This window comes from Asterias rubens, chromosome 2 (genome assembly GCF_902459465.1).
Source record: "Asterias rubens chromosome 2, eAstRub1.3, whole genome shotgun sequence".
Classification (NCBI taxonomy): domain Eukaryota; kingdom Metazoa; phylum Echinodermata; class Asteroidea; order Forcipulatida; family Asteriidae; genus Asterias; species Asterias rubens.
Window position 1 is genome coordinate 13,676,488 of NC_047063.1, and position 26,739 is coordinate 13,703,226.

The 26,739-nt window shown below is 39.8% G+C and overlaps 1 protein-coding gene across 1 annotated transcript in view; it reads left to right on the forward strand.

The window, feature by feature from the left end:
- Positions 1-20,652: 20,652 nt before the first annotated feature.
- The window catches only part of LOC117307048 (sentrin-specific protease 8-like), a 34,927-nt gene continuing 28,840 nt past the window's right edge, over positions 20,653-26,739 (forward strand). Inside the window, exons 1-2 of the mRNA XM_033791686.1 lie at positions 20,653-20,774; positions 23,486-23,574. Coding sequence (XP_033647577.1) covers positions 20,653-20,774; positions 23,486-23,574 — 211 coding nt within the window. The remainder of the gene's footprint in view (positions 20,775-23,485; positions 23,575-26,739) is intronic.

Below are 26,739 nucleotides of genomic sequence, written 5' to 3' on the forward strand. Positions count from 1 at the left end.
GCAACCATTTCTGCCCGGAGTTGAACTAGTAGGGGGGAACACTTCTTTGGGTATGCCACCCACTCTCCCAGGTTTGAGCCTCGAAATAATTGTTCCATTAGATTCCCTGTGTCTCTAAACACCGTCATAATTATTAACACTTGTTAAAGTGTTACAGCACGTCTGGTTGCATAGTTATGAACATTTGAAAACGGCAGCCATTTTGAACGCCATGTTGGTGTGAGATGCTTATATGAGTTATAATATTATCTCAAAACATGATGCTATTGAATTCGCAGTGATTTGCAGACAAATAAAAATCGGTCGGTAATCCAACCCGAGCATCATTCTCCAACAGTAAATACTGGATTTGCATTGCCCTATTGATCGGACTGTTGGCAGCAAAACATTCTGCCTGGAGTTGAGACATTAAGGGGGACACTTGTAAGGCTCCGTACTGTCTTGCGTCGCCGTGCAATACCTCGACTTTTGAGTCATTTTAATGTCTGGTTTGGGGACATATTAATGCTTCATTTCGTTTAGGCATACACATTACCTACTCTACACAGAGTGATTGAGTCTAAATCGGCAGTGTGTGAATTTTGCTGGAAATTATATGACGCCATACTGAGATATCGCCTCACAACCTTTTCCAGACTCAGTTTGGTTTACTAAAATGTGTAACTTAGACGTTTCCACATAGTGGGCATGGCCGGCCGAATGATGGCAAAATAATCACTTGAGTTCAACAAGAAATTGTTTCAAAATTCAACATTTTCAGTGAATACTCATGAGTTAAAATATCTCTTATGGTTTATTTAAAACAAATCCAACATATTTGATTATTTATGTGCTATTTTTACAAGCAAAATAATAGGCTGTCTTGTTTTTACTTCTATACAGAATGGCCTCCCATAGTTTTCCAACCTCGGATGGTAAAACCTTTGGCTGTGACGTTGCAAAGAAAGGTCTATAGGTTGTTGAAAACAAGATGTCAGTATTCTCCATATTAGATCGATCAGAAAACATATGCTTTTGTCTTGGGGCTTTACCTTCATTGGTTCACTTTGACAGAAGGCCCCCCCCCCCCCCCCCGTCATTGATTCAGTTCAGTTCCTGACAAGGAACTTACGGAAATCATGATTGACATTCCCAATGTGTAGTTTCATATTAAACACACCCTTCAAATGTCATGGCTATTAGATTTGTGTTAATAAACACTTAATACTTGGCCCGCGTGCACAGGTTAGACGGTGTATATTATGATCGTCTTTAAAGGCACTGGACACAAGGTATTTATTTGCATTTTGAGGTTTGGTGGACGCAATACTACGACATATTTGGTTCGGGTAAATTAATCTGTAGACACCCAAGCCAAACAGTGCAATACTATATCGTGCCCACTATGCCTAAAACTGGCTAATGGAGAGCTATTGATATTGTAAAACATTGTGAGAAACGGCTGAAGTAACGTAGTTTTTGAGACGGAGGTAATTTCTCACTAATATAATAAAAGACTTCAGTTGAAGCCTTTTATTGTGCATCTGAAAGCACACAAAGTTTTGCAACATGCTATGTTTTTTTCTTTCATTATTCTCTGGTCATAGTTGGGATACACCAAGCGAAAATACCGGTCTTTGACAATTACCAAACGTGTCCAGTGCCTTTAAAGTAGTTAAAACTGTAGGATTGAAGTGAGAGAAACGGGAAAACAAGAAAAATCTCAAACAACATCGAGTCCCTTCGTAATTGAAGAGGACTTGAAAGGGTCGAGTGGTTGGCGAGCTTTAACATGTCTTCCTCTGCCATCAAGCATTAACTGGCTACTCGTGATATGTCAACGTTTAATGGACAACATCATGCTATATATCAGTTACCTTTTCACCATTCGACTCTTTACGTTGAGTCGTTTGATGGCTTGATGGGGGTGGACAGTTCTGAGCCTATGGACGGAGTCTTGTTTACCCATCTGTAGTGAAAGTACATCATCGGTGTTTTGTTTTTGGTTATTAGTATTTGACACTGGTAAAAAAGTAAAGCCAGTAGTGAACACGGGTTGATGTTTGGAGATGCCAAGCGTGACGCGTCACTGGTATACAGTCAATTATGAAGGTTTCAACTAAACAAAATTTTCCTTTGAACTTGAAGCTTTCCACACATTAATGTTGTTATACATTCCACAGAATAATGTTCACATGGATGGATGATGTATTTGACCTCAGTCGAGTAGCGTCATTACCTGTCAATCAACTAATTATCAAATGAAGTTATGCACCATTCCGCAGTCATAATTACCAGACTGTTTATTAGTAGAGTGTCATTTTAATGTCCTTGGGCTACATAGAATCTTGTGTTCTGACGTTACCAAAGAACAGTGCGGAAAGGCCCCGCACGTTTTAAATTCTCCTCTGATTCCGTTATCGCACGCAGTGTGCCCGTGCGACTCAATTATTGCACCAGCTCGTCTCTTCTTCAGCTTCGTTTTATTCCTTTCTAGTGCAGCCCTTTGGGTCTTTTACATGCGTTGATAGTTTGTATAACAACACACGGGACCTACAGCTTTACGTCCCATCCGGATAACGAAGTAATTGTTCAGTGTCTTTATAGTTAAGAACACAAGTGTCACGGCTGGGGCTTATAAGATACACCGGAGCTTGAGTTCGGTGCTCTTTTAAACTGTTGGGCCACGACACCCATTTCGTTTTACGTTATGAATTTGTACAATTTTCAAAATCTGAGAATTGAACATTATTCTTTAATGTTTGCTGTATGGGCTGATTAATGTCGCTGGTTGCTGTGTATGTGGAGAGAACAGCTTGCAAATCACGTGATAGGATGGACACATTTGAAACGCATAACCAACCCATCGGCTCGATTAGCACGTCGTGTGTGACACATACACGTATGTTGATTGTTTTCAGGCATGAAGGCCAGACACCGAAATTGCATTGAGTTTATTAATGCGCAGTTTTTACTGTAGGCCTAAAGGTTTCTAAAACTGACGATAACACTCCTGTGGAGGATTTGAAGTCTTAAGTCAAGTGTGAGAAGGCAGCTCATGTCAAATCTATAATAAGTAGTGATTGTCACACCATCTGAGAAGACATCTTATGTAAAATCTATAAGAACTTTTATACGTCACACCATGTTATTTTGGGTTTTTTTTTTACCCAATTTGAATATCTCAATGTTACCGCGGAATGCGGAGAACGTGTTTACAGTGTTTTAGCCTGGATTATACTGCGGAAGGCTTAAACATATTTTTAGTTCATTTTAATTCCTTGGTGTAGTGTTTTGATAACACCTGGGGAGTTTGCGGTTAATCATCCGAGTTTATACATATTACGGTAAAAATTTTAATATTATATCTATATCAATCTTTTTAAAAATGAAGCAAATTATTCCCATTTTAGGAGCAACTCACTGCAACCCAGTGGCTTCAAGTTACTGGATGTGTTAAGAAGACCACGAGAATGTACGTTATTTAAGACAGTGGAGTGTAGAGCCCGTAAAGGCACTGGACACTTATGTTAACATACTCAAAATAATTGTTAGCATAGCAATAATCAGCAATGGGGAGTTGTTGATTAAAACAATGTGTGAAACGGCTCCCTCTGAAGTAACGTAGTTTTTTGAGAAAGAGAGGTAACTTTCTCTCTCAAGTATTAGAAGACCTAAGGCCTTAAACCTTTTAGTTCATCTGAAAGCACACACATTGTTGGGGGTGAAGGGTGTTTGTAGAGTCTATGATGCTATATCAAACCTATAAACGTGCACATTTTACCACTGAAGGAACGTGTATCAAACTTACATTGATGAATCGAGCAGAAAACATCACTTGAAATATTTTTGTCTGAAATATTACATGTCATGAAAAACAAATAATATAAGTTCGCGTTTGGAGTTTATCGCTCAGTGGAGCGTTTTATTTATTTTTGTTTTGGCATCGACGCAATGCGAAATTTGGTAATTGTTTTTTTCACTATTCTCTCGTTACCCAGGTGGCCGATCTATCTCAAACTTCTACAGGTTTGTCAGTTATGTATATGGTGGATTACATAAAGTGCTTATACTTGCCAGCAACCTTTTTTGGCTAACAAAACCAATTCGGTAATGTTCCTTTAATGATACATTCTGATCACTATAGATAAATCTGTTAAAGACATTCATGAACCCCCTCTCTACTCCTGCGGGACATCGCTACCGAGGATAGACAAATATTGTTTTTGTTTAAATATAGATTTGATTATCCACTGTGAAATGATATTCAGATATATACAATTGCTTAAACTGTATATATACATGCATGACGCAGGTGCTTCATTAAGAAACATTGATTACTTTTGAAGACACAACGAGGTGTTAATACGTATGGATTAAAAATGAAGTTGACTGCTAGAGGCATAAATAGCGTTAAAGGCATTATTCACTTTCGGAACAGAAACAAAAAGTTCACAGGTTTACAAATAACTTACAGGGTTTACAGAAGGTAATGGTAAAAGACTTCTCTTTAAATATTATTCCATGAAATGCTTTACTTTTTGAGAAAGCATTAAAACAATTATCAATTCTCGACAACGAGAATTACGGATTATAGTAAACACATGTCATGACACGGCGAAACGTGCGGAAACAAGGGTGGGTTTCCCGTTATTTTCTCCCGACTCCGATGACCGATTGAGCCTTAATGTTCACAGGTTTGTTATTTCATATATAAGTTGTGATACACGAAGTGTGGGCTTTTGGACAATACTGTTTACCGAAAGTGTCCAATGGCTTTAAAGGTATTGGACACCATTGGTAATTACTCAAAATAATTTAGTTCAAATTTTCACAGGTTTGTTAATTTACCAATAGTGTCCAGTGTTTTTAGTAACTTTTCTGCTGAGACAGCATTTTGAAATGAGTCCCTCAACAACTTGGTCCCGTTGATAAAAAGGATATCTGCTGCTTAAAAGAGTTCAGAAAGAAAAGACATATGGACACATTGACAGACCTTTGTATCACCCACAAACATTCATAACGTTCTGCCCTAAAAGGGTGACCAGAAGGAAACAGATATCACGTCAAACAGACATCTGAACCACGACCAAAACATCCTCTTGCGGCACTATTAATATTCTCTTACCAGACCCCAGCATCAATTACCGGTCTCTTGATATCGCCAACACGCATGTTTGCAACAACAAATCTCACCTTCGAGAAATGATCACCACAAATTGAATTGTTGTGATAGTTCAACTTACTTAGACTAATGTTGGCGCAACAGTGTAACTGAGTATATAGCAACAGCTGCATGCCCTCATAGAATGATGGAGATTGCCTTTCTCGAAGGCAACATTTTAGTGCGTAGAGAAAGAGGAAAGGGTTGGCTTATTAAATCAATGAAACCTGCTGACAAACGAGAATATAATACAAGTAATACAGTAAAGAAAAATATACTTTATTTTCGTTACCTTTATAGTGCGACTCTAAGTGAAGATGGTCTTCACAAACCTTTCATTTGTTATCTGCATACTGCAGCATTTAACAGCAGTCGGCAATCTGTAAAATCCCGGTCAGATTTTACCCGGGATTACTGGTCACACTTGGGCTAGACTTGGCTCAAGTCCCAATTCCGTGCCATCCCCATGAAACTACTGTTTTGTTATGCTCTGCATTCCCATACCTGCATGTTCCGCATTCTCGGGACCACATTTTGACGGCGAGCGCACACTGTAGGCCTACTGTATGCTACGGGTTGTTTCACAGTAAGTTGGGGTGGTAGCTTAGGGACCCCTCGCACGAGAATGGGACTTGAATCAAGTCTACAATTGGGCCTGACCCAGTCTGACCCGGACTTGTGCCAAAATGATCCGCACCTATGTCAAAGCTACGCCGAGTCTGGATCAAAATCCATTTTGGAATTACCAGATTCCGGGTCAGCCTATAATTCTCCCTGATGATCGGTTGCCAAAGAGTCAGGGTCTGGAAATTCTTTAAGCAAGAGAATTATAACCTCTTTAAAAAAGCTTCATCTAATTCATCAATGTTAACATTTGTACAAATTAATTTAGCAAAATATCCTTCTTGTGCCAATTGCTACATTTCTAGTTAAGTGTTCTCCCTCAAACGAATTCTTATCATGCGCTATGTGTGCACACTCGTAGCAATCCTAATAAAGTTGTGATTTCTGCGAGGTAGACCACTGGGCCCGGGTTCCGTTTGATAAACAGCTATTACACGCAGGTTGCACGAACCTATTCCTTTCTTAATAAAATAAAAAAAATAAGAAAAGGTGAGAATAATTTCACGCTCACCTGTGGGGGATTTTACAGGAGGAGATTAGTCGACTTAAACCTTCAATCCATTATTTTGATTGAAACCCCACCAGGAAAAATCAAAGAATTCAACATTCCAGACCGCCTCCGGGGACACCTGACCCACTTAGTGCATAAAAAAAAGAGAGAGATAGAGAGAGAAACACACACATATGATCCCTCCAAACTCTTCAAAGTGTTCTTGCCTGCATTCCGGAACGGGATTTTTTTTTATGAAGAGCGGGTATGGCACCACTGCCCCCAAGGCCTGGAAATGACACGATCAGGCCCGGTGAGATCAGAGGACGGTGAGGCACGCTCCGGAGTTACTCAACACGATGGCATACTCTACGGGGGCATGGCTTAGGCCCAGACAGGTGATGATTGGTAGTGTGGTTATTAGTTAAAATGAGGCTGTCGGACTATCCTTACTTTCATGTCGCAGTGCCCGATAAAAACTGTTAGAAATAATACTCTTTGGTTACTGGGAGTCCACGAGCATAGTTGACATAGTGAGGAATGGATAAGGACTATGTTTTCAAATGTTGACGTTGGAATTATGTACTTATATAAATTTAACGGAGAATCAGGAGTTGTATTTTTCGAAGAGAACATGTAAAAAAATAAGTATAAATCTTAAAAGCTTATTGATTATATACTTATTTCTAATACATGGACATTGCTGTAGTTTTTATATATTAAATGCAAAATCGTTTGGACCCCCCCCCCAATCCCACCCTATACTATTCAAAGAATGCTCCTTGATCTTGGACGATGCAGTTGTTGATGGAAGGGTATCCGTATTGTCCCCGTGGCCCACTACACAAAGTATCCATTGGTGTTCAGTTTCATTCGTGTGTAGCAAGTAATTTTCTAAAGCATTAATATGGTGCTGAATAATGTAGATGCTAAATAATGTGCCATTGGTAATGATAACTAGGAATATAAAACTAGAGTAATTTACATATAATTACAAGAAATATATTGAGTATGGTAGATGACCTTAGCTTTCGATCCAAACCGGACCTTCTTCAGAGGCATCATAATTATAACAAATACAGTATAAATTTTACTCTAGATTGATCCTAACTAAAACGTTTTCTATAACATTGATATGGTGCTGAATAACGTATAGGTATACATGTTTTTTTTATATATTGAAGAACGCAGATTGGATAATTGTATGCACCGATCGTTGTTGTTTACCAGCATATCTCAGCGACACAAGAGGGCTATGGGGAGCAAACTTAATCATACAGGGGTTGACCTATCATATTGTACAGCATAACATAATTCAATCTCAGTGTACAACCAAATCCGTCCGTAAGGTATCACCAAATACTTTATTTTGCAAACGAAGAAAGCAAACTGTTATTATTGAAATCGGATACCCAACGTGGCTGACTGATGACGTCACGCCTGGTTTCAATTGGTGTCATACTTTGGTATAAGTAGTTGATCCGTGCCTATATTATACACATAATGAATGTTTATGAGTGCAATGGTGCGAATATGTTCATGAGTTGAAAGATGGAATGTTCTATTCAACGAGGCGGAGCCGAGTTGAATGGAACATTCCAGCTTTCAACGAATGAACATATTATTCGCACCATTGCACGAATGAAAAACATTCATTATTTGTTTTATATAACATCCAAGTAGAACTTTGTAATTTTGATTGAAAGATACAACTTTCTAAACAAACAATTTCAACTGTAGAAGCCGAATGCTAGTAATATTTTACTATGCCTTCTTGCAGAACACCTGCTGCGTTACCAAAGACACGCGCACGCAGTGATGTTTTTACTCAGCTTTTTCGTTCCATCCGAAAAGTACCATTGCACGCTGGCAGCGTGCAATGGTACTTTTCGGATGGAACGAAAAAGCACGGTGAGTGACTCAGCGTGCAATGGTACTTTTATTTGCTATCACGTGACGGACAATCCTCCAATCAAATGGCAAGGATCTGCTTGGGTGTTATATAAAAGACATTATGTTGAATGGGGTTCCATCTGGAACTATCTCCCTCCCTTAAAACCCCTTAAAGCGACTGAGCAAGAAGGGAATATTATTTATGACTTAGATACGAATCAGGTTACAAGTTGGCCAGAATCTGTGGTCTCTCGCTTCCTGGAACATTTCAATACCCAGGCGAAATTAAAACCCACGGTGTCTTGTTCTTCGATGGATAGGGAATAGTACACTGATAAATGTTTCCAGTCAATATAAACAAGGACACAAAGCCGCTGTGTCTTGTATGAAGTGCTTCTTTTCTCTTCTTTTTATACTTTTTTGTCTTCTTTTTCTTGGTGTATTTTCTGAGCTATCGATTTCCCACACTGATAGACGAAATAACCAGAGGGTCCAGCATCGGGCGGGAAAGTCCGGGAAACGTTTTGCCCCGAGAAGATAATTCCGACTTAACGACCACGGGGGCCGGGGTGCCGTAGCGTCATTCCCCGAGCCCAGGGAGTACGAATGAGTTACCCTTACCGCTACAGACAGCACACTAATTGGGAAGATTACGCCTGGAGCGGGAGAGACAAATGAAATCCAGCGGGGACGTTTCTGGCTCTAACTAAAACAAAAACTCAAAAGCAAACTTGAAAGAACAAAAAAAAACGGTATGGAAAAAAACCCTGCGTAAAACGCAAACTCAGTTATCAGGGCTGAGGGGAGAAACAACAAACGGAGACGTAGACTGTGTCCCAGTTGGCGGCTACAACTACGGCTACGGCTAGATTTCTGCGACATTATGTGCTGAAGCAGGAGAAGTCCTTAGAAACACCCTTAGCAACAGCTGTAGCCGTAGATGTAGCCACCGTTTCGGAAACAGTCTAAGATTGAATGACAAAAATGACACTGGACGACTTTCTGAATTGAAATGTCCACTTGGGATGAGCCTATTGAGCCGGTCTCAAAATGTTTAGTGTTTCAACTAACCTTCGAGAATGAATTATCGGAAAAAGCTTTACATTTAACTGGTGTTGAAAGTCATACTCCTCTCGTGTGTGTTTGTGTGTGCGAAGTCGTGCAAATCATCCTTATTAAAAAAAAATAATCTTAAGCATTCCATGGGGAAGGCGCTAAAGACAAATAATCAGCATCGACATGTGAAATTGCCCCCGTTTGAATTGATTGCCGTGCCACCGTGTGATTAAATTAAAAGCCTTTAAGGAAATCGCCTGACCGTCTCGAAGTCGTCTGCCGGCACCGTCAACGGATCATCTTCACCCATGCACAGACGATGAAGTCACGTCACCAATCCAACCCCCCCCCCCCCCACACTCCTCCCGCCTTGTTTTATTCTATCACTCACGGTTGGTCGTTAAGTGAGGTGGGGGGTATAACCGGGTCTGCGACCCCAATTCTGACCTTTTTCAGTAAACCGTTATCGGCTATATTAGCCAGAGTTGGAATGTATTTTTTGTAAGGCCCATTACTGTTTGGACCAGCAGGGCCCTTGTTCACAGACTGAAGCAAGGGTCGTGGGCTTGAATCCCACCCATGTAATATCCCTGTGTGGATTATGTTTACAGTAGTCGGGAAAGTACCGAGTATACAGTGCTAACACACATTGGTGTAAAAAAACAAATAGTATTCTTTATCTCGATGCAAATTTAACATGTATTATCACAACAAAATGGCTAAGCACAACAAAGTTATGCTAACCAGAGTATGGTTACCAACTAAACTACCATGTCACAAACCACCTTTTTACTGGTATCCTGCTCGTTTCTGCTTAGCATACAATTATTGTAGAGCAATAATGTCTGCTTAAGCAGCTCTATGAAACTGTGCCTAGGTTTAAAACTTTATACATGAAGTTACAAGTGTGGTACATTACACAATCCTTGCTATATATCAGAAGTAAGGGTGTCAGAATGGAATTTCTGAGATGTTGTTGCAAGGCCAAGGGCTCAGAATTTTAGAGCAGTTTAGTGTAAAGGTCTTAGGGTTAAAGAACCGACGGGGTAGGGTGCTGATGGGTAGTATTTATCACACTGTCAGTGTTGTGGTAGTATGGTTCTGTGTTGAGAGTTGCGATCGCAGCGTGTGTTTGGCAAGAAAATGTATGTCGAAAAAAAAATATTGTGTAGTTTCAGCCCCTAGTATAAATGAGCCAAAGTGAACTGTTACAAACATGCTGTATACTAGCTAGTCATGGAGACTTGAAGGCAGACGCTTAAAGATTGTAAGACAACATTTGCGTGAATAAATGCTTAATGTTCTGGAAAAGGAATTGCAGTTTCTGGATCGTAGAGTCAGTGTTCTTGGCACTAGCCTTGCAGTTTGGAGATCGTGTTTTGGGCAGACAGCCTCTCAGTGCTAATCTGTTCAAGTTTATGGTCTTGTTTTGAGTACAAAAATCATTTACTTTTTAAAGAAAATCGCTAGTGACACCATGTCAGAAAGTTACACACATTATTCCGAACTAGTAACTTAATAATAAAGTGGACCCGAATGGTACACAGCTACAGCGTAACCAAAGACATTGCCCGGCTGGCTTTTCAATTATGAACTTACTCTCTGCAAAAACCTATCCATGGATTTTTGTCAAGAAGAGAAACTAAAAAAGATAAGAAAGGAAAGACGAAGCAGAAAGAGGAGGACACACTTTCATGTTAGGAAGCCAATTATTACTCGGGAGAAAAACAAAATATCGCCCCGGGCTTGCACTATCGATTGGGCCTCGTACAGCTACATGTCACCCGTGCCCTGCGCTCTGCGGACGGTATAGATCCCCTCCGACTACTCGGCCGCAATTGGGAATCTTCGGCGTGAAACATTCGGAAGGCGAGCACAGCCGGAATAATTTCAGCACTCATGGAATGACAACATATTTCGATTACTGATGGTGTATTTTTTGGGGGGTGGGTGGGTGGGGGAAGCTCTAATTGAAAACTTTCTGATCGTGATGACGAATGTTGTGCCCTTGAACAAATACAAGAAGTAATTTAAGTGCAAATGACAAGCGAGATTGCCAACCGTGGGGGTTGCCCTCGTAGCAGTAGTGGTCTGAACATGGTCCTAGTTAGGGAATCTGTTGGACCCTGGTTGAACCCAGAGAGCTAGGAACAAACTCCACATGAAATCGAGCAATCGAATACTAAAGGACCAAACTATTATGAAGGATCCGATTATTTAACACCGAAGGACCAGATTATTTAACACTGAAAGACCAGACTATTTAACACTTAAGGACCCTGCTATTTAACACTGAAGGACCAGACTATTTAACACTTAAGGACCCTGCTATTTAACACTGAAGGACCAGACTATTTAACACTTAAGGACCCTGCTATTTAACACTGAAGGACCAGACTATTTAACACTTAAGGGCCCTGCTATTTAACACTGAAGGACCAGACTATTTAACACTTAAGGACCCTGCTATTTAACACTGAAGGACCAGACTATTTAATACTTAAGGACCCTGCTATTTAACACTGAAGGACCAGACTATTTAACACTTAAGGACCCTGCTATTTAACACTGAATGACAGACTAACCACTATTTAACACTGACGGACCAGACTATTATTAATCCAGACCTCAGTTTGGTTTCTATTTCTACCTCAATGGTTATACTGAGTTCAAATGAAAGTTCTCGGAATAAAATTCGTGGAAAATTACTTCTTTCTCGGAAACTATGGCGCTTCAGAGGGAGCCGATAACACAATGTTTTATACCATTAACTTCTCCCCATTACTCGTAATCAAGTAAGGTTTTTTATGCTAATAAATATTTTGAGTAATTACCAATAGCCACTGCCTTTAACAGGCGATCATCTCTATCCGAGACAGTGAAGATAAAGTCATCCAGACCTACTAAGCTGAAGAAGAAGTCAATGTTTTCTCTGTAGAAGATACACAGCAAGACAAGTTCTTATCAGTTCTTTTTTCCAGACGGTTTCCCCAAATCTACCTAATGATAGTAGTGCAGGACAGAAACTTATCTTAAAGGGTGTTCGTGCCTTTCGGATATCATGTTTTGGGGTCATGACATGAATTCCGACTCACTGTAAATGAAGTTGTGTGTAGTATAATTTATTTGAAGTTCCGCTTCAATAGTCGTGAGGAAGTGAAAATCTCATGGCAATGTAGTCAGGAGAGTCGCGGTAATCCGTTGTACACGCCAAAATATTGTTTGTCTCACAAAGAAGAAAATTAATTTTTTAGAAATTGTTTTACTTATTTCTAACGGCCCTTAACCAAGTACTTTTTTTTTCCATGAAGCTTTCTACCGTTATTATCTTTAAACCGTGTACGTTTTATGTAAATCTATGGACTTTGTATTTTGTTTAGTACAAAAAGTACCCAGACCCTTTAAGAACAAACCTACACAGCAAGGAAACGGTTTTATTACATGGTGATACAGTGAAACACTGTCTTGTATATCGATACTAACCATGATATGCCTCAAATCACATAACAAGATGGAACCTTTCATCCAATTGTCTTCAGTCAATTTTGAGTCGCTCTGAGATAAACAAGAGAATGCAAAAACCTTTTCATGATCACATCTTGAGGTGTGTTCGTGATACATCAGCTTTTGTTCTGGATGAACGTGTGGTGTATTGTTATATGGCAATCATCATTTAAGCTGGAAAAAGCAATCAAAATGCAATAAACTCCATGTTTATTGATAGTTTCGTACCAAGCTCATCAGGCGGTCAAGGTTGCACAAACCTTTTACATGATACCTCCCTGTCTTTCATAACTCAAGACGATTTCAAAGGAACAATTTCTTAAATTGCTCAAAAGACGTTGTCAGGGTTACTACAGGTCATCGTCTTGTTTCTTGTTTATTGATGAAACCTGAGAAGGGGGAAAACAACCTCCATCCCTGCTGGGTTTTATCGTCGAGCCTACATTGACCAATGGGGTTAAACACTTAGCGCCGCCACTCACTGCACCCGTCAGCTATTGACTAAGTGTGAATTCACAATGTCTCTTTAGTTGTGCTTGTCGGGCCTTGTAAAGGAGGAACTCCATTTTCAACTCACATAAGGCTTCACAGCACACCCACCTCTACACATACCCGTAGTGATAGCATACGACTGGATGCGTTACCATGCAAACCGTTCTAGAGCACAGTGGCGCCAATGTGTTGAGCGCTAAGAGCAAATCACAAGATATCATCACGTTATTTACACAAACTTCACCAGCCCGTTGTTGACCGCCTTTTCTTGTTGTTGTTCACGCGTGATGCCAGCAAGTCACCAAATGAGCAGCGGAACCGCCGAGACCCTAATACTTGAACGTCTGGTGATGGGTGAAATTCACTTTCGCTCAATATGCTTAGCATTGTATTAAGGACTTAGAGAGAGAGCGAGAGACTAAAATTGGGCGCGAAAGAAATAACACTTTTCTCAAAAGATGCGAAGACGCCGTGTGTGAAAAGAAAAGGGGGTTATTCTTGAGAGTTTTAAAACCACTTCGTCTGACAAAAGACAATGATTGAAACTGGCTAGACGGCGGTGGAGAGGACACAACAAAATCGTCTTTATAAATATGACTGTGGTTATCTTCTTATATAAGGAAAAGATAACAAGAGCATTATGACAAACCGACTCACTGGTCGAATTCACCTGACTCAGTTCTTGTGACAGGTTGGAATCCTGGCCTGGTCAGTCATGGTGTTAATGTTACGTTAACCATGTAACCTTACTTGGATTCTCTTCACCCAGGTGTATATTAAATGGGTTTCTCTGCTGGGCTGATGTGGTTTTGAGTTGGATCAACCATTCAGCTCTCAAACAGTTTCTCCGCTGGGCTGAGGTGGTTTTGAGTTGGATAGCTCTCAAACAGTTTCTCCGCTGGGCTGAGGTGGTTTTGGGTCGGAAAAACCATTCAGCTCTCAAACAGGTTGTATGCTCCATATCAGTCGATAAAGAGCCAAGCCCCTCCTTACTGATCCATAAACCGTAATCCAGATCCATAAAGTTATATTGCCTTTTATCTTTCCAAACCTTTAATGTTAGCAAACCGAAGCCCGGACAAAACCACCCGCCCTCTCGATACATCTGTTTTGGAGAGAAAAGGAAAGTGCCGTGGTTGACACCTGCTGCCGCACATTGCTGCCCCCTCCCCACTGGTTTAACTTCAGGATACACCTAAGAGGAGTTTTTGATAGCAACACAAGAGTTCAGACCTTCCCGATCATTTCATTGAACCATTGCTTACACAATTCGGATGAAACAATCTACCTCTGCCTTTGGGCGACAAAAAGCTCAAATTTACGAACGTAGAAGCCAATTTGACGAAAAGACCGCTGCTTACTGCTGGAAGATCGTATGGCAAAGGAGTGGGAAAACGTGATTCGGTCACTGTAGGGTGGGAAAAACACCTATTTATGAGAGCTTCGTCTTCCCAACGGAGACACATGTTCTCCACACTTTTCAATACATCTGCAGAGTGGCTAAGTGTGATCAAAATGTATGTTCTTTTTTTTTTAAGAACAAACTAAATTTAGTCGCAGAACTACGAGAGTCTACTACTATTGTCACCATTTTTCTCCTGATTGTTTTTTTTTTTCTTCCAAAAGTGCCTCAGAATGATATAAGGGTGGGTTACCAATTATTCAATATTCGAACGAAGGGTTCAATATTGGCTGCAATCAAAAGTGTGCACCTGACACGCTTTGAGTAGAGCGCCCCCACTTGGGGTCAATAGGAGGTTGATCATTGGTCAAACATTCGCATAAGAAAAATATCTACTTACAGATCTCGTCATAGCCATTGTTAAACATGCTAGGTTCAAAACTGTATGGCTCTTAGTTTGTGCGCTTGCGATCATCATTCTCCTTCAAAGTCAAGCACCGGATTTCTTTGCTAGCTGTTTAAAGCGAATAATGCCGAGCGTGCGGCACCATAATGTAGCCCGAGCCCTAAATGTAGACCGGACCTAAATGTAGCCCCAAACATGTCCTAAATGTAGCCCGGACCTAAATGTAGCCCCAAACATGTACCTAAATGTAGCCCGGACTTATGGTGCCGCACAGCCGAGTAAAGTAAGTAGGCCTACACACGTACACCATTGAGGTATCTGCATGCGTACACCAAGCACATTGCCTGCTAACCTTTGAACTACATCTTACGTAGGCGACGACTCACTGCTTCCGATTCTTCGCTTTCGGTAATTAGAGCCATTAAATCGGTCCGTGATCTTAAACGCTATTGCCGAATTAGACAACGGCCGTAGCCCAACCCGAAGTAGTTTGAGTCGGATACGGCATTACGCAAGGGAAGTTTGACTTCTCAAAATGGCGTATCTGAGGTATATCTCGAGTGATGACGTCAGTGTACAATACATCGGTCAATACATGCAATGTTTAGTCCGTCGGGTAAACCCTTCGGTGTAGACTTTGTCACAGACTGGGACGAGAACATTAGTCCCCCGTTGGCTCTTGTTGTTGTCTCTATAGTCTCTAGACACAATAAGGAAAACTTTGTTTAACTTTTGCCTCCCGTTCAATTCCAGAGTTAGTTCCCACACAAAGGAGTAGCTATGGGAGTGTTCTTCTCGCCAAGAGACTGGCCTTTGACGTTGGATGAGATTGAATTAAAGTCTACTTCTCACCCGCCATTACCTTAACAACGATCGATTAGACCGACTGATAGTCACGCTACAAGAAATCTGATCGCCTTATTAAGTGAATGAGGATTCAGCGTGGTGAAATCAGATATATATTCTTCTCAAGAAAATGAAAAATCGAAAATGCAAAAGAGAGAAAAAAAGAGGAAAATATTGTTCACAATGAGTGCATCACGTTGTCGTTTGGGCATTATTAACACGTGCACTTACGCACTCAAGGCCAGTATTGACTGTTATATTATGAGGACTAACTTGCAAGGCTGGATAGGGGGAGAAGCTTCCATCGGTTTGGCCTCGACCGTCTTGACTAAAACATGAATCCAAACACAATGTACACGATTCAACTCCCAATCGAATCCGATGTTGAGACGGATGTTTGCCAGACAAGGCTTTAACACGTCTTATAATTATCCTCTCTGTTTGTCTGGGAACTATTCTGTTATTCAGTGGCGAGATTGTGTGGATTGCCCGTCGATATGAAATAATAATGCATGAATTTGTGTTTTTCTGTTTATTTGTGTGGTTCTGGAGCGCTTTGGTACAGCTTTTTGTTAGAGTGTTATAATGCTTTATGCATTGTGTTACATCGTATCAGACAGTTAAACAAAAATGAGAACAGCCCCAAAAATAGTTCCCATTGTTTTTATATCGCTGCTAACCATTTAGGAATTCCAAATTACAATGCGTTTTTCAAATAAATACTAAATCGATCTAGAGGCTATCTCCAGAAGCTATCTTACTTATGATTTATGGAGTAGATGCACAGGTTCTGAGAAGGTATGGTACAATACTACTTATTTCATTGTTAAATCATAACAGATTCGTCTGGTGAGCGAATGTATATTCAGACAACATACCAGGGTCTCCGCAGACGAATTCCAGTCCAGCACAAAGTAAATATGCTTACAAGAAGAACATTACCAGCCAACATGCCACTAAGACCCATTTATGACTGGTATCCCGCTCTTGTTTTGCTTAGCAGAAAATCTTAAACAATAGTTCCGGCTTAAGAAGCTCTATGAAATAGGGCCCAATGAGAAACGATAAGCAATAGCCTACACTGCGCCAATTGTCCTCGCATTACCTCGGGGGATTTTGTATACAGACTAACTATTTCATGACCCCACTACTGATGTACTCTAACTTATTCAATTGCTGTCCAAACATAGACGACCAAAGCGTAAAATCTTAAATTGGTTTTTCAATAACACTTATTTCAATACTTGAAATAATATGACGAGTTCCACTGAAATTTAATAAAATATATTTCAACTCTTTCCTATCAAATACAACTGTTCAAGGACTATCATAATATTGACAAACCAATTTCGACTAGAATCTTGAAGAAGAAGAAGAAGAAGAAGATTAGTACAAAATAGTAAAATTGCACTCATATTTTGATCAAATCTAATTAATTGTGTTATTTTTGTCTAAGTCCTCACGTGGGTCATTTGGTGGGCTCTAAGTTCTATACTTATCCCAAACAGTTAAAGGTTTTAAAAATTAACTTGTTTCGGTGATGTTATTATTGTCTAAGCTGTTATCTCTCCTTTTTTTCTTACCCCGTTTTTGTTGTTGTTGGTGAAGTTACTTACATTTTCCAGTTTTTGAAAATTGTTTTCTTTTTCACTTCTTTGTCATGGATATACTTTTTCACTTCTCTGCCATGGATATACTTGTTCACTTCTCTGCCATGGATATACTTTTTCACTTCTCTGTCATGGATATACATACAACCAACGATTATCGACGATCGATATTATTAATTAGATTACCAATATTGATGTCTGGACGTTATTAAATTATCCTAGTTGATTGCATTGGAAGGCTGCATCCTTATCGATTAGTAACTTAAACTTCCTTCGTCAGGATCAATTTCACTCTCTATCGATTCTTATTTTCAGTTGTTTCTGTTTAACACAGTTAATTGTATTAAGTCGTTTCTGATTCATGCATTCTGATCACAAACAATTCAAGCGTAGTAAACATAGCCCAATTTCATAAAGCCTGGAAGCATGCAAACTTGCTTAGAACAGAAAAGTGTTGCTTAATAAAAACTAGCGTCCAGCTAAAATTCTGTAAAATTGACATTGTTATGATAACTATTTTGAGTAATTAATTACCAACAGTGTCTTGTGCTTTTAATGAAAAGGGGTCATTCATAAACACCTGTCAAATGCACTGGACACTATTGGTTAATAATTGTTAGCATAAATAATTATTTTGCTAACGAACAATGGAAAGCTGTTGATAGTTTAAACCATGATAGATGGCTCCCTATGATGTAAGGTTTGAGAGTGAGGTAATTTCCTCACTCAATTAAATAGAGTACTTCAACTAAAGCCTTTTGTTATGCATCTGAAAGCACGTAAAATAATGCAACAAAGGTGTTTTATCTTTCATTAATCTGTTGCAAATTCGACGACAAATTGAGCCCCAAACTTCACATAATATTGTTATTTATGCATTATGTTAAGAAACACCATGTGACAATATTGGTCTTTGACAATTACCAAACGTGTCTAGTGCCTTTAAGTAAATTGGCCGGGAGGGTAGTGGCCACCGGAAGCCGCTCCTTAACGCAGTTCATTTTTTTTTTCAACCAGGAATATTCAAAGACTGTTGAGACGTCTCAGAAGAATTATGATGATTGTTTTTTTTCTTTCTTCTTCTTCTTGTTCTTGTTCCTGGGAACCACTTAGCAGGAGCTTGGCTGTAAGCGCTTGAGGTAGAGTTTGTAATTAAGGAGTCCGCAATGAAGGGTATAGCCACACCGGGGCAAGGCAACATTAATGAACAAGCAGCTAGGGTTCCTTCAAGTGTCTCGCTATGATGAGTTCAAGATGCATCGTTTCCCCTCGGTGTTCCGTTTGAAGTTTTCGTCGTCTTAGAAATAACTCAAGCATCTCACTAAAGGGTGGAAATTGAACTTGCCGATACTTGGTTGTTGGAAATGAGGGCTTGTGAAACGTGGGTTACATATAGATAAGGTTCGTCGACCCTGAGTTCGACATCGGTGGATTGAGGAGGAGAAATAGAGCAAAAGATTACTAGGGAGAGTATAGCTCACGGGATATCTAAGTAAACAGTTCTTCTTCAAAGAGTGGTGGAGTTTGAGAGGAACCATGACTGAGAAAAGTCTCGAATGTTTGAACAAACAGTAAAAGTGTGTAAGATATAGTAAATTTGCATCGGGGATAAAGTGTGACCTATAAAAAGAGGTCTCTGGTAACACCATGTGAATATCTCTTTTTGAGTAGTGGTTAACGACTCAATGTTTTGATCAGTGTGGTCTGATTGTCTTTAAGAGAATGTTGTGATCTCGTCCAAGCATTACAACTTTAGGAGGAACCACCAGATCCAGCAACAAGGTTTTTTTTAGTAATTTTTATTGATTTCTACGCAAGTGAAGAAGTTATCCATCTTCACTTCCATAAAATTTCATTACAACTGAATTGTCTTTTGCTAAATGAAGTTAATAGTTTATTGTTTTATATTTGTAAACTGTTGTAAAAAAAGAAAAGAAAAATGAATAAGGGTTCAGCAATACATAGATGGTGGAAATACAACGTATCTTTCAAAATTATATTCAAAACTACGATTTTTACTGAGGAATTAAAATCCTATTTTTTGGAACAGACTGATAATTACAGAGTGGGTGAACGGAACCTATAATAGGAATCCATACTCACTGTATGATGAACAAAAAAATACATTATACAAATAATGAACACAATACATCAATTGTTATAAACACTGTCATCTACCATCCGCGTCTTACTGGACATCATCAGATTACTTGATGATGAAATGCAAATTAAATTTCATGTGTCTCATGAGCATCCGATTCTACATACACCCCTGGGTCCCGCTGCTAAGTCTGAAGGTGCCCAAAACCAAACAAACCGGTGTCGGATGCAATTGTGTCCGCCATGTAATACTGCCCGCTCCGGACACTTTTGCGTATGCAGTCGTGTTCCGGGGCTATGCAAAAACCATCCGGCGGACATGTACATGACTAGCCATGTACATGTATGTGCGCGCGTTAGCGAGCGTGCATGCACTGAACCTACGTCCGTATTATGCGGCATGAATATTCACTAATTATTTTTGTGATTGCAGCGAATACCGAACGGCCGAGCATTTCCCATGTCATTCATGACATGCACTTAGTTAGCTTGTTTAAAAAAGGGGTGAACGTGTCCCGTCGACCACGGTCGTTTAATTTACTGCAAGGGCGGTTTTGCCAGGGGTGGACACAACTGCATATGCAAATGTGTCCTGGCGGATACAATTGCATTTTGCAGCAGTGTCCGGGCGGACACAATTGCATTATGCAGCAGCATCCGGCCGGGCGGACACGATATGCAAAACCGTCCGGCGAACATTATTGCATATGCAATAATGTCTTCCGGATAGTATTGCATAGAGGACATCATCATTGCATGCGACACCAGAACTGCGCTCAAATTTTTGTTGAGTATTCTTTCCTTTCTTATTATTTCAGGCATTTTTTCTGTCCACTTTGAGAATTTCATACATTTTCATCACAAGGTGGGAGGGCTTGATGTTCTACAGCGTAGTCCCGAGTTAGTCCCTTGGCGTTATATCCTGACTTACGGACATTGCCGAGTATCACGTAGAAGTATTATTATTATTTTAGATGTTAGCCCAGTATGGGCCTTTTACGAATGATCATCACACCCCGCCTTGCGTACTTATGTATAGCGCCCTCAATAGGCAACTGAAGACCACTCAACCTATTGGAATTAGCAATGGCGGCTGGTTCGGAAGAGAAAGTTCTGAGTTACCACGACAGCCTTTTGAGGAACAATGATTTACTTCTTCTTGATGGTCCACATTGGCTAAATGATAAGCTGATTGGGTTTGCATTCGAGTAAGTTGCATTTTAGATGTTAGGTTGACGTCCTTGGTAGGAAATGAGACTAATCGAGTGTTCATGTATTGGATCATTTACACTTAACCAGTTTCGGGAAAATTATTGTGTGCGAGTTACGTTAGAATGCGTGTAAAGTTTGGTTTATGCATGGATAACTTCAGGATCAGTATTCTAGTATATCGAGCTTTTTACAACATGATGACATGATTATGAATGGTATTCATCCATAAAAAAAGGGATAACTTTCCGTATGGCGCCACCACTTTTCCACCCTTTTTTACAAAAAGGGATATCTCATTGTATTGAATTGAGGTAAATTAGATACTATATTATTTCAGGAAAATTTTCCGTATGGCGCCACCACTTTTTCATTCGATATGAAATAATATAGTACCTTATTTACCTCAATGAGATATCCCTTTTTGTAAAAATGAGTGAAAAAGTGGTGGCGCCATACGGAAAGTTATCCTTGTTTCATATCGAATGAAAAAGTGGTGGCGCCATACGGAAAAATATCAAAAAAATGTAAAGCCCATGTTATAATAAACATAGTTTTTATACAAAGCAAAAAGCCTAAAAAAGGGCCTACTGTTCACATTTACAATTTTTTTTTTTATACAAGTCTAGATTCTGAATAGGCTTTGTCTAGTGCCAGCTGGATAGCATACAATCGTTGTTGTTGTTGGTTTTTTTTTTTTTTTTTTACTATATGCCATAAAGCTTTTTAATTTTACAACAACATAATTGATTTCATGATATCAATATAACCCAGTAAACTGGGGCGCTGTACTATTTTTTTCTTCAAAATTGTGTCGCAAAAGTTTCGAAGAAAAGGAGTACAGCACCCCAGTTACTTGATGTATATCAATATGGTTGTAAAAAGTAAAACTGTCTAAAATTCTGTAGTGTAAGATAAGATTTAAAGAAGGCTTAACTATAAAATAAGTAAATAATTTGGCATGATGTGGGGGGGGGGGTAAGTTGTGGTTTATTTCTATTAAATGTGGCAGTGAGTGCTGCAGTGCTGACAGACTGGGCGAGTCATTTTTATTTTTTTGTGGACAGTGACTCGGACTTGGTCTCAGAACATCAAGACTCAGACTCTAGCTCGAGGTTGAGTATACTCAACTTGGCTTGGTTAGAGACCAGCTCAATTGAAAAACAAAAACTCAAACATAAATCCTGTGCTTTAGCTGTAGTAGAACTAGTGGCCAATGTACAATACACTATTAAAGGGAAGGTACAGATTTACGGTAATTACTCAAAACAAATAATAACTTAAATACTGACTTGGTAATAACTAGCATTGGAGAGCTGATTGATAGTATCAAACGTTGTGGTAAACGATTCCCCCTGAAGAAGCATAGATTTTGAGAAAGAGGTAGTTTCTCACTAAAATAATAAAGACAGAAGTCTTTTATTCCTCTCTGAAAGCACACAAATTTGTCCAACAAGGGTGTTTCTTTCATTATTTTCTCGCAACTTCGATGATTGATTGAGCCACAATTTTCACAGGCTTGTTATTTTATGCTTGGGATCTACACCAAGTGAGAACACTGCTCTTTGACAATTACCAATCGTGTACAGTGCCTTTAAGTGCTAATTTTATGCTTTACTTGATGGACTTGAAATGACAAGCTGTAGCGTCAGGGCTCGTTGTGTCTGTTCTTTTGTTGCTTCACATTGATCGCTCCATGTAGATTTCCCTACCACCAGAAAGTATTCTAAATTAAGTCTTTACAAAATGGAGATCAATCTTTAAAATGGTGGGGCAAGAACTGGGCAAGTCTGGTCACTAGTCTGACTGAAATCGCTGGGCACGGTAGAATTTCAGAAATGTCGGACTATCAATGTTTACAATTAGGTTTGGTGACTGTAAGCCCTGCCCCCTTTATACAGAAAAAGGTTCCACTTAAAAATTCTCCTCAGAAACTTTCTGACACAGAGCAATTATGCACGAATATGGCGCAATGGCTTAAAACTTTCAATAGAATTGAAACCCATGGTATAGGATGTCAGTTCAGATGCAAAATGACCAATTTGAACAAAATTTGTTCAAGTATTTAAAATACACAATAGCCTAAGGTATCACTGATCAACAGATCAATTTGAAAATAAAAGACCGGCCTACTTGTCATTTATGAGTTCACTGGCACAACACTCAAACTACTGACATTGGGTCTGTGGTCTCGGGTAAAATTTGAACCCTGCTCTTAGCACCAGGGACTGACCTTGACATGAACTTGAAAAGACATTGACATGACCTTGACACGACATTGACATGACCTTGTCATGACCTTGACATGACCTTGACATTACCTACAATGTACATATGATGAGGGACAAGCGCTCATTGTGCAGAGTTGACCTCATACCGAGTTGACACCGTCTACATGTAGACCTTTCAATTGTTGAAACAAACCGTGCTGGTTTGCATGGACGGCCAAATGTTAGCAAAACATTCAATGTGTTAACAGATGTTGTGTCCAAGTTCAACACTTTTGCCCCCTTTGGTTAAATAAAGAAAATACAGCCCACATTTGGTTGCTTTGTTTCTAATGAACTCAATAATGTTTTTGAAAACTAGACCAAACTTGTTAGGGATGCAAATCATGCTTTATTTATCTGAATTCAGATCTTTGTATGTCTTTGTATTCAAATCTCTGTATGTAAGATTCACACAAGTTTTCTGTTTTTTTTATTTACAGATACTTTGAGTACGAAAGATTTAAAAGGATTGCCGATAAAGTAGCTTTCATTGGTGCAGAGGTGACGCAGTGCATCAAACTCAGCAATGGTAGGTGACAATTTAACGTAGGTTCAAGAGTAAAACCAGTTGAAAACTGCCAAAAAGTACCATGCACCTGATGCTAGCCTAGAAAGTATGGTAATTTGTGTCAGTCTGTGGTACCAGTGTGAGCCGTACAAACAGAAGACACGCATGTACCCAACCTCGTTCCCATGGGTGATCGATCTCGCCGCGCCATTTTTTCCCAGCATGCCTTGCTCGACCATAACCCCTGGAAGTGTAACTCCAAAATATTCAAATATAAGGGGTATTACAATTAGTCCTGTGGTTGATCCGTTCTGTGTTGGGCGTTAGTCGTGCACAAGCTGGATGCGCTGTGTGTAATAAAAGTCATAAACTTGCCTTGGCATTCAGTGTTCTGAAAAAAAAACGTGAATACGTACATCTTTATACACACTAGTTTCGGCGTATAGAGCTTTTTGAAGACGCACAGCGTTTCATATTTTGCGCGTATATGATAGCCAATCAAAGACATGGATCGGAGTTTCCCTCCCAGGGGTAAGAGACGTACGCAGAGCTAGCGGGTGATACGGCGCGCTGCCCATGGTAGCGAGGTTGGCATGTTCCCAATGCTTGCCTGTATGGTATGGTAGTTTGTCGCAGTCTGTGTTTACTGGCGCTAGTATGACCTGTACAAACAGAAGAAATCCTGAGACCCATTTCTAGCCTAGATGATGGTTTTTTTGTGGCAGTCTGTGTGGAACCAGTGTCTGTACTTGGTAAACAGATTCACCCAGTGCTAGCATGGGTGATTTTTTTTCTTTCAGTTTGTCTACAGGTACCACCACAGACTGCCACAAAGTACCATACCATCCAGGCTAGCATTGGATGTATGGTTTATTCTGTGTGTGTACAGAAACTGGCACCACAGACTTCCACAAAGTACCATATAATCTAGACTAGAAATAGGTCTATGGGTTTCTTCTGTGTACAGCTGGTGCTGGTGCCAGGAAACCACAGACTGCCACAAAATACCATACCTTCAAGTCTAGCAATGGGTTAATACATAATATTGTTCTGTGTGTACGGCTTACACTGTACCACAGACTGCCACAAAGTGCCAGACTGTTCAGGGTTTCCTTTGTTTTTGCATAAACCTTAGATGACACTGCTGCCACAGACTGCCACAAAGTACCATCCATGGTAGCTTTTGAAATATCCAGGTTTCTTCAGTTTGTACAGCTGGAAGTACCATGACCTTCCGGGAGTGTTGGGTGCATGGGTTTATTCTGTTTGTATATAATATCTAGAACTGTAGTGTGTACTTGATTCTCCTGTCAAGGGCCCGTTGGGTAGGAAAGTACGCCACTAGACCGATCCAGTAGGCTCTGCGCACGATGTACGTGTGAGCAAGAACACGTGGGGCTCTCCAATGCCTTTCTGCACAACTCTGCCGCGCGCGCCAAGCATACGCGCACGCATGTCGGACCTTAGTGTCGGACCTTTGGTGCGTTGTGATTGGTCAATACGCAATGGGGCGGAGCTTAATGGATCGGTCTATTATGTCACACGTAAGTTTTATAGTTACACTGTGCATATCACTAATAAAGTGTAAATAGCACATACTCTCTCCCAAGAAACCAATGTTATACCATCCACTATACATGAGGTTGCTTTTGAAAAAACAAAACACCCCCGGCTCGTCCTTCAAATAGATTGCAGCAATCGAAGTTTTAAATTTGTTTAGTCAGAATTAAATATGTTAATCTGGTCGGACCGAGTAAATGCTGAGCCAGTAAAGTAAAGACAAGAGCAACAAGGAATAAGATGATACATAGATTCTACACTTTAAATGAACACAGCCCACATTGTAGATTCATCCGAAAACTTGAACAATCAAATTAAGCCCTGGTTTACACAGGAAAATAATTGAAGTCGGGGTGGCTGCTTTATTTTTCTAATTTTTTTCAATTTTTAGTTGATTTTGGGTTGCACATCCGGGGGTCTTTAGTTTGAGTCCCACTTTTGTTAATTTATGTTGGTCAACCCCAAATCATTTAAAATGTATCCAGTCAGGTTCCCTTGTGGTTTATAATATTTATTTCACTGTTGGTTTATTGGTATTTGTTTATTGTATTCACAAGTTCTCTTTCGTATATTATTATTTTTTAATTGCATTTCTTTATTGTTTTTAGTTCATTTTTTGGTGTTTGTTGTTTTTACACATTTTTCATTTGTATCCCTTTACAAAAATTCCTTCTGAAAAAATAGCACCCGAAGCCTTTGAAAATGCCATAAAATGTGATTGTCTGTTGAAACAGCAAATTCAAGGTTTGAAAAGTGAGAATGCTTTACCGAACGTTTACATGAGTAGGATGCATAACCAGCGTAGCGAAACAAAAAACCTCAGGTGGTTCATGTGCATCCACTATACATGTTGCCCAACAGTGCAGAAGCCAATTTCAAATTACGTGTACAGTGATGTAGTAACTAGCTTCGGAACGTTTACATGAGTAGGATGCATAACCAGCGTAGCGAAACAAAAAACCTCAGGTGGTTCATGTGCATCCACTATACATGTTGCCCAACAGTGCAGAAGCCAATTTCAACTTACGTGTACAGTGATGTAGTAACTAGCTTCGGTTCTGATGTGATGGGCATGTATATGTCCTTGAGGTTGAACCTGCCTCAGAATTGGTGCATGGCGAAATGCCAAGGATCAAAAACTAGACCTACATCCTTGGCCTTGCAGCGACTCGCACCACAGTTGATGATGTCAATGTCTTAGCTAAAGGTCTATACCTGTACAAGCACAGCTCGTTATGTGTATCATCTTGCTCTCATTAAGTTATCATTACGGGAATAAGTTAATTAATATATATACTTGTTTAATCCACCCATTACATGTACATGGTTTCACTAAAATAGCTGTGGGGTAAAAACACACACATCGGTGTTTAAGGTTTAAAAAAACACACCACGTATTCGTTACCCCTGATGCAAAAAACATCTATTAAACAAAACCTCAAGTTATAAACCAAAGCGGAAACATACTTGAAAAAATGTTTGAAATAACGTTGTGTACAAATCCCGCTCGTAAAGTTTTTCATTTGTATCCCTTAACAAAAATTCATTCTAGAAATTGAGCATCCGAAGCGTCTGAGGGTCTCTTAAAATGTGTTTGTATTTGTTCCCTCCAAAACATGTAATGAT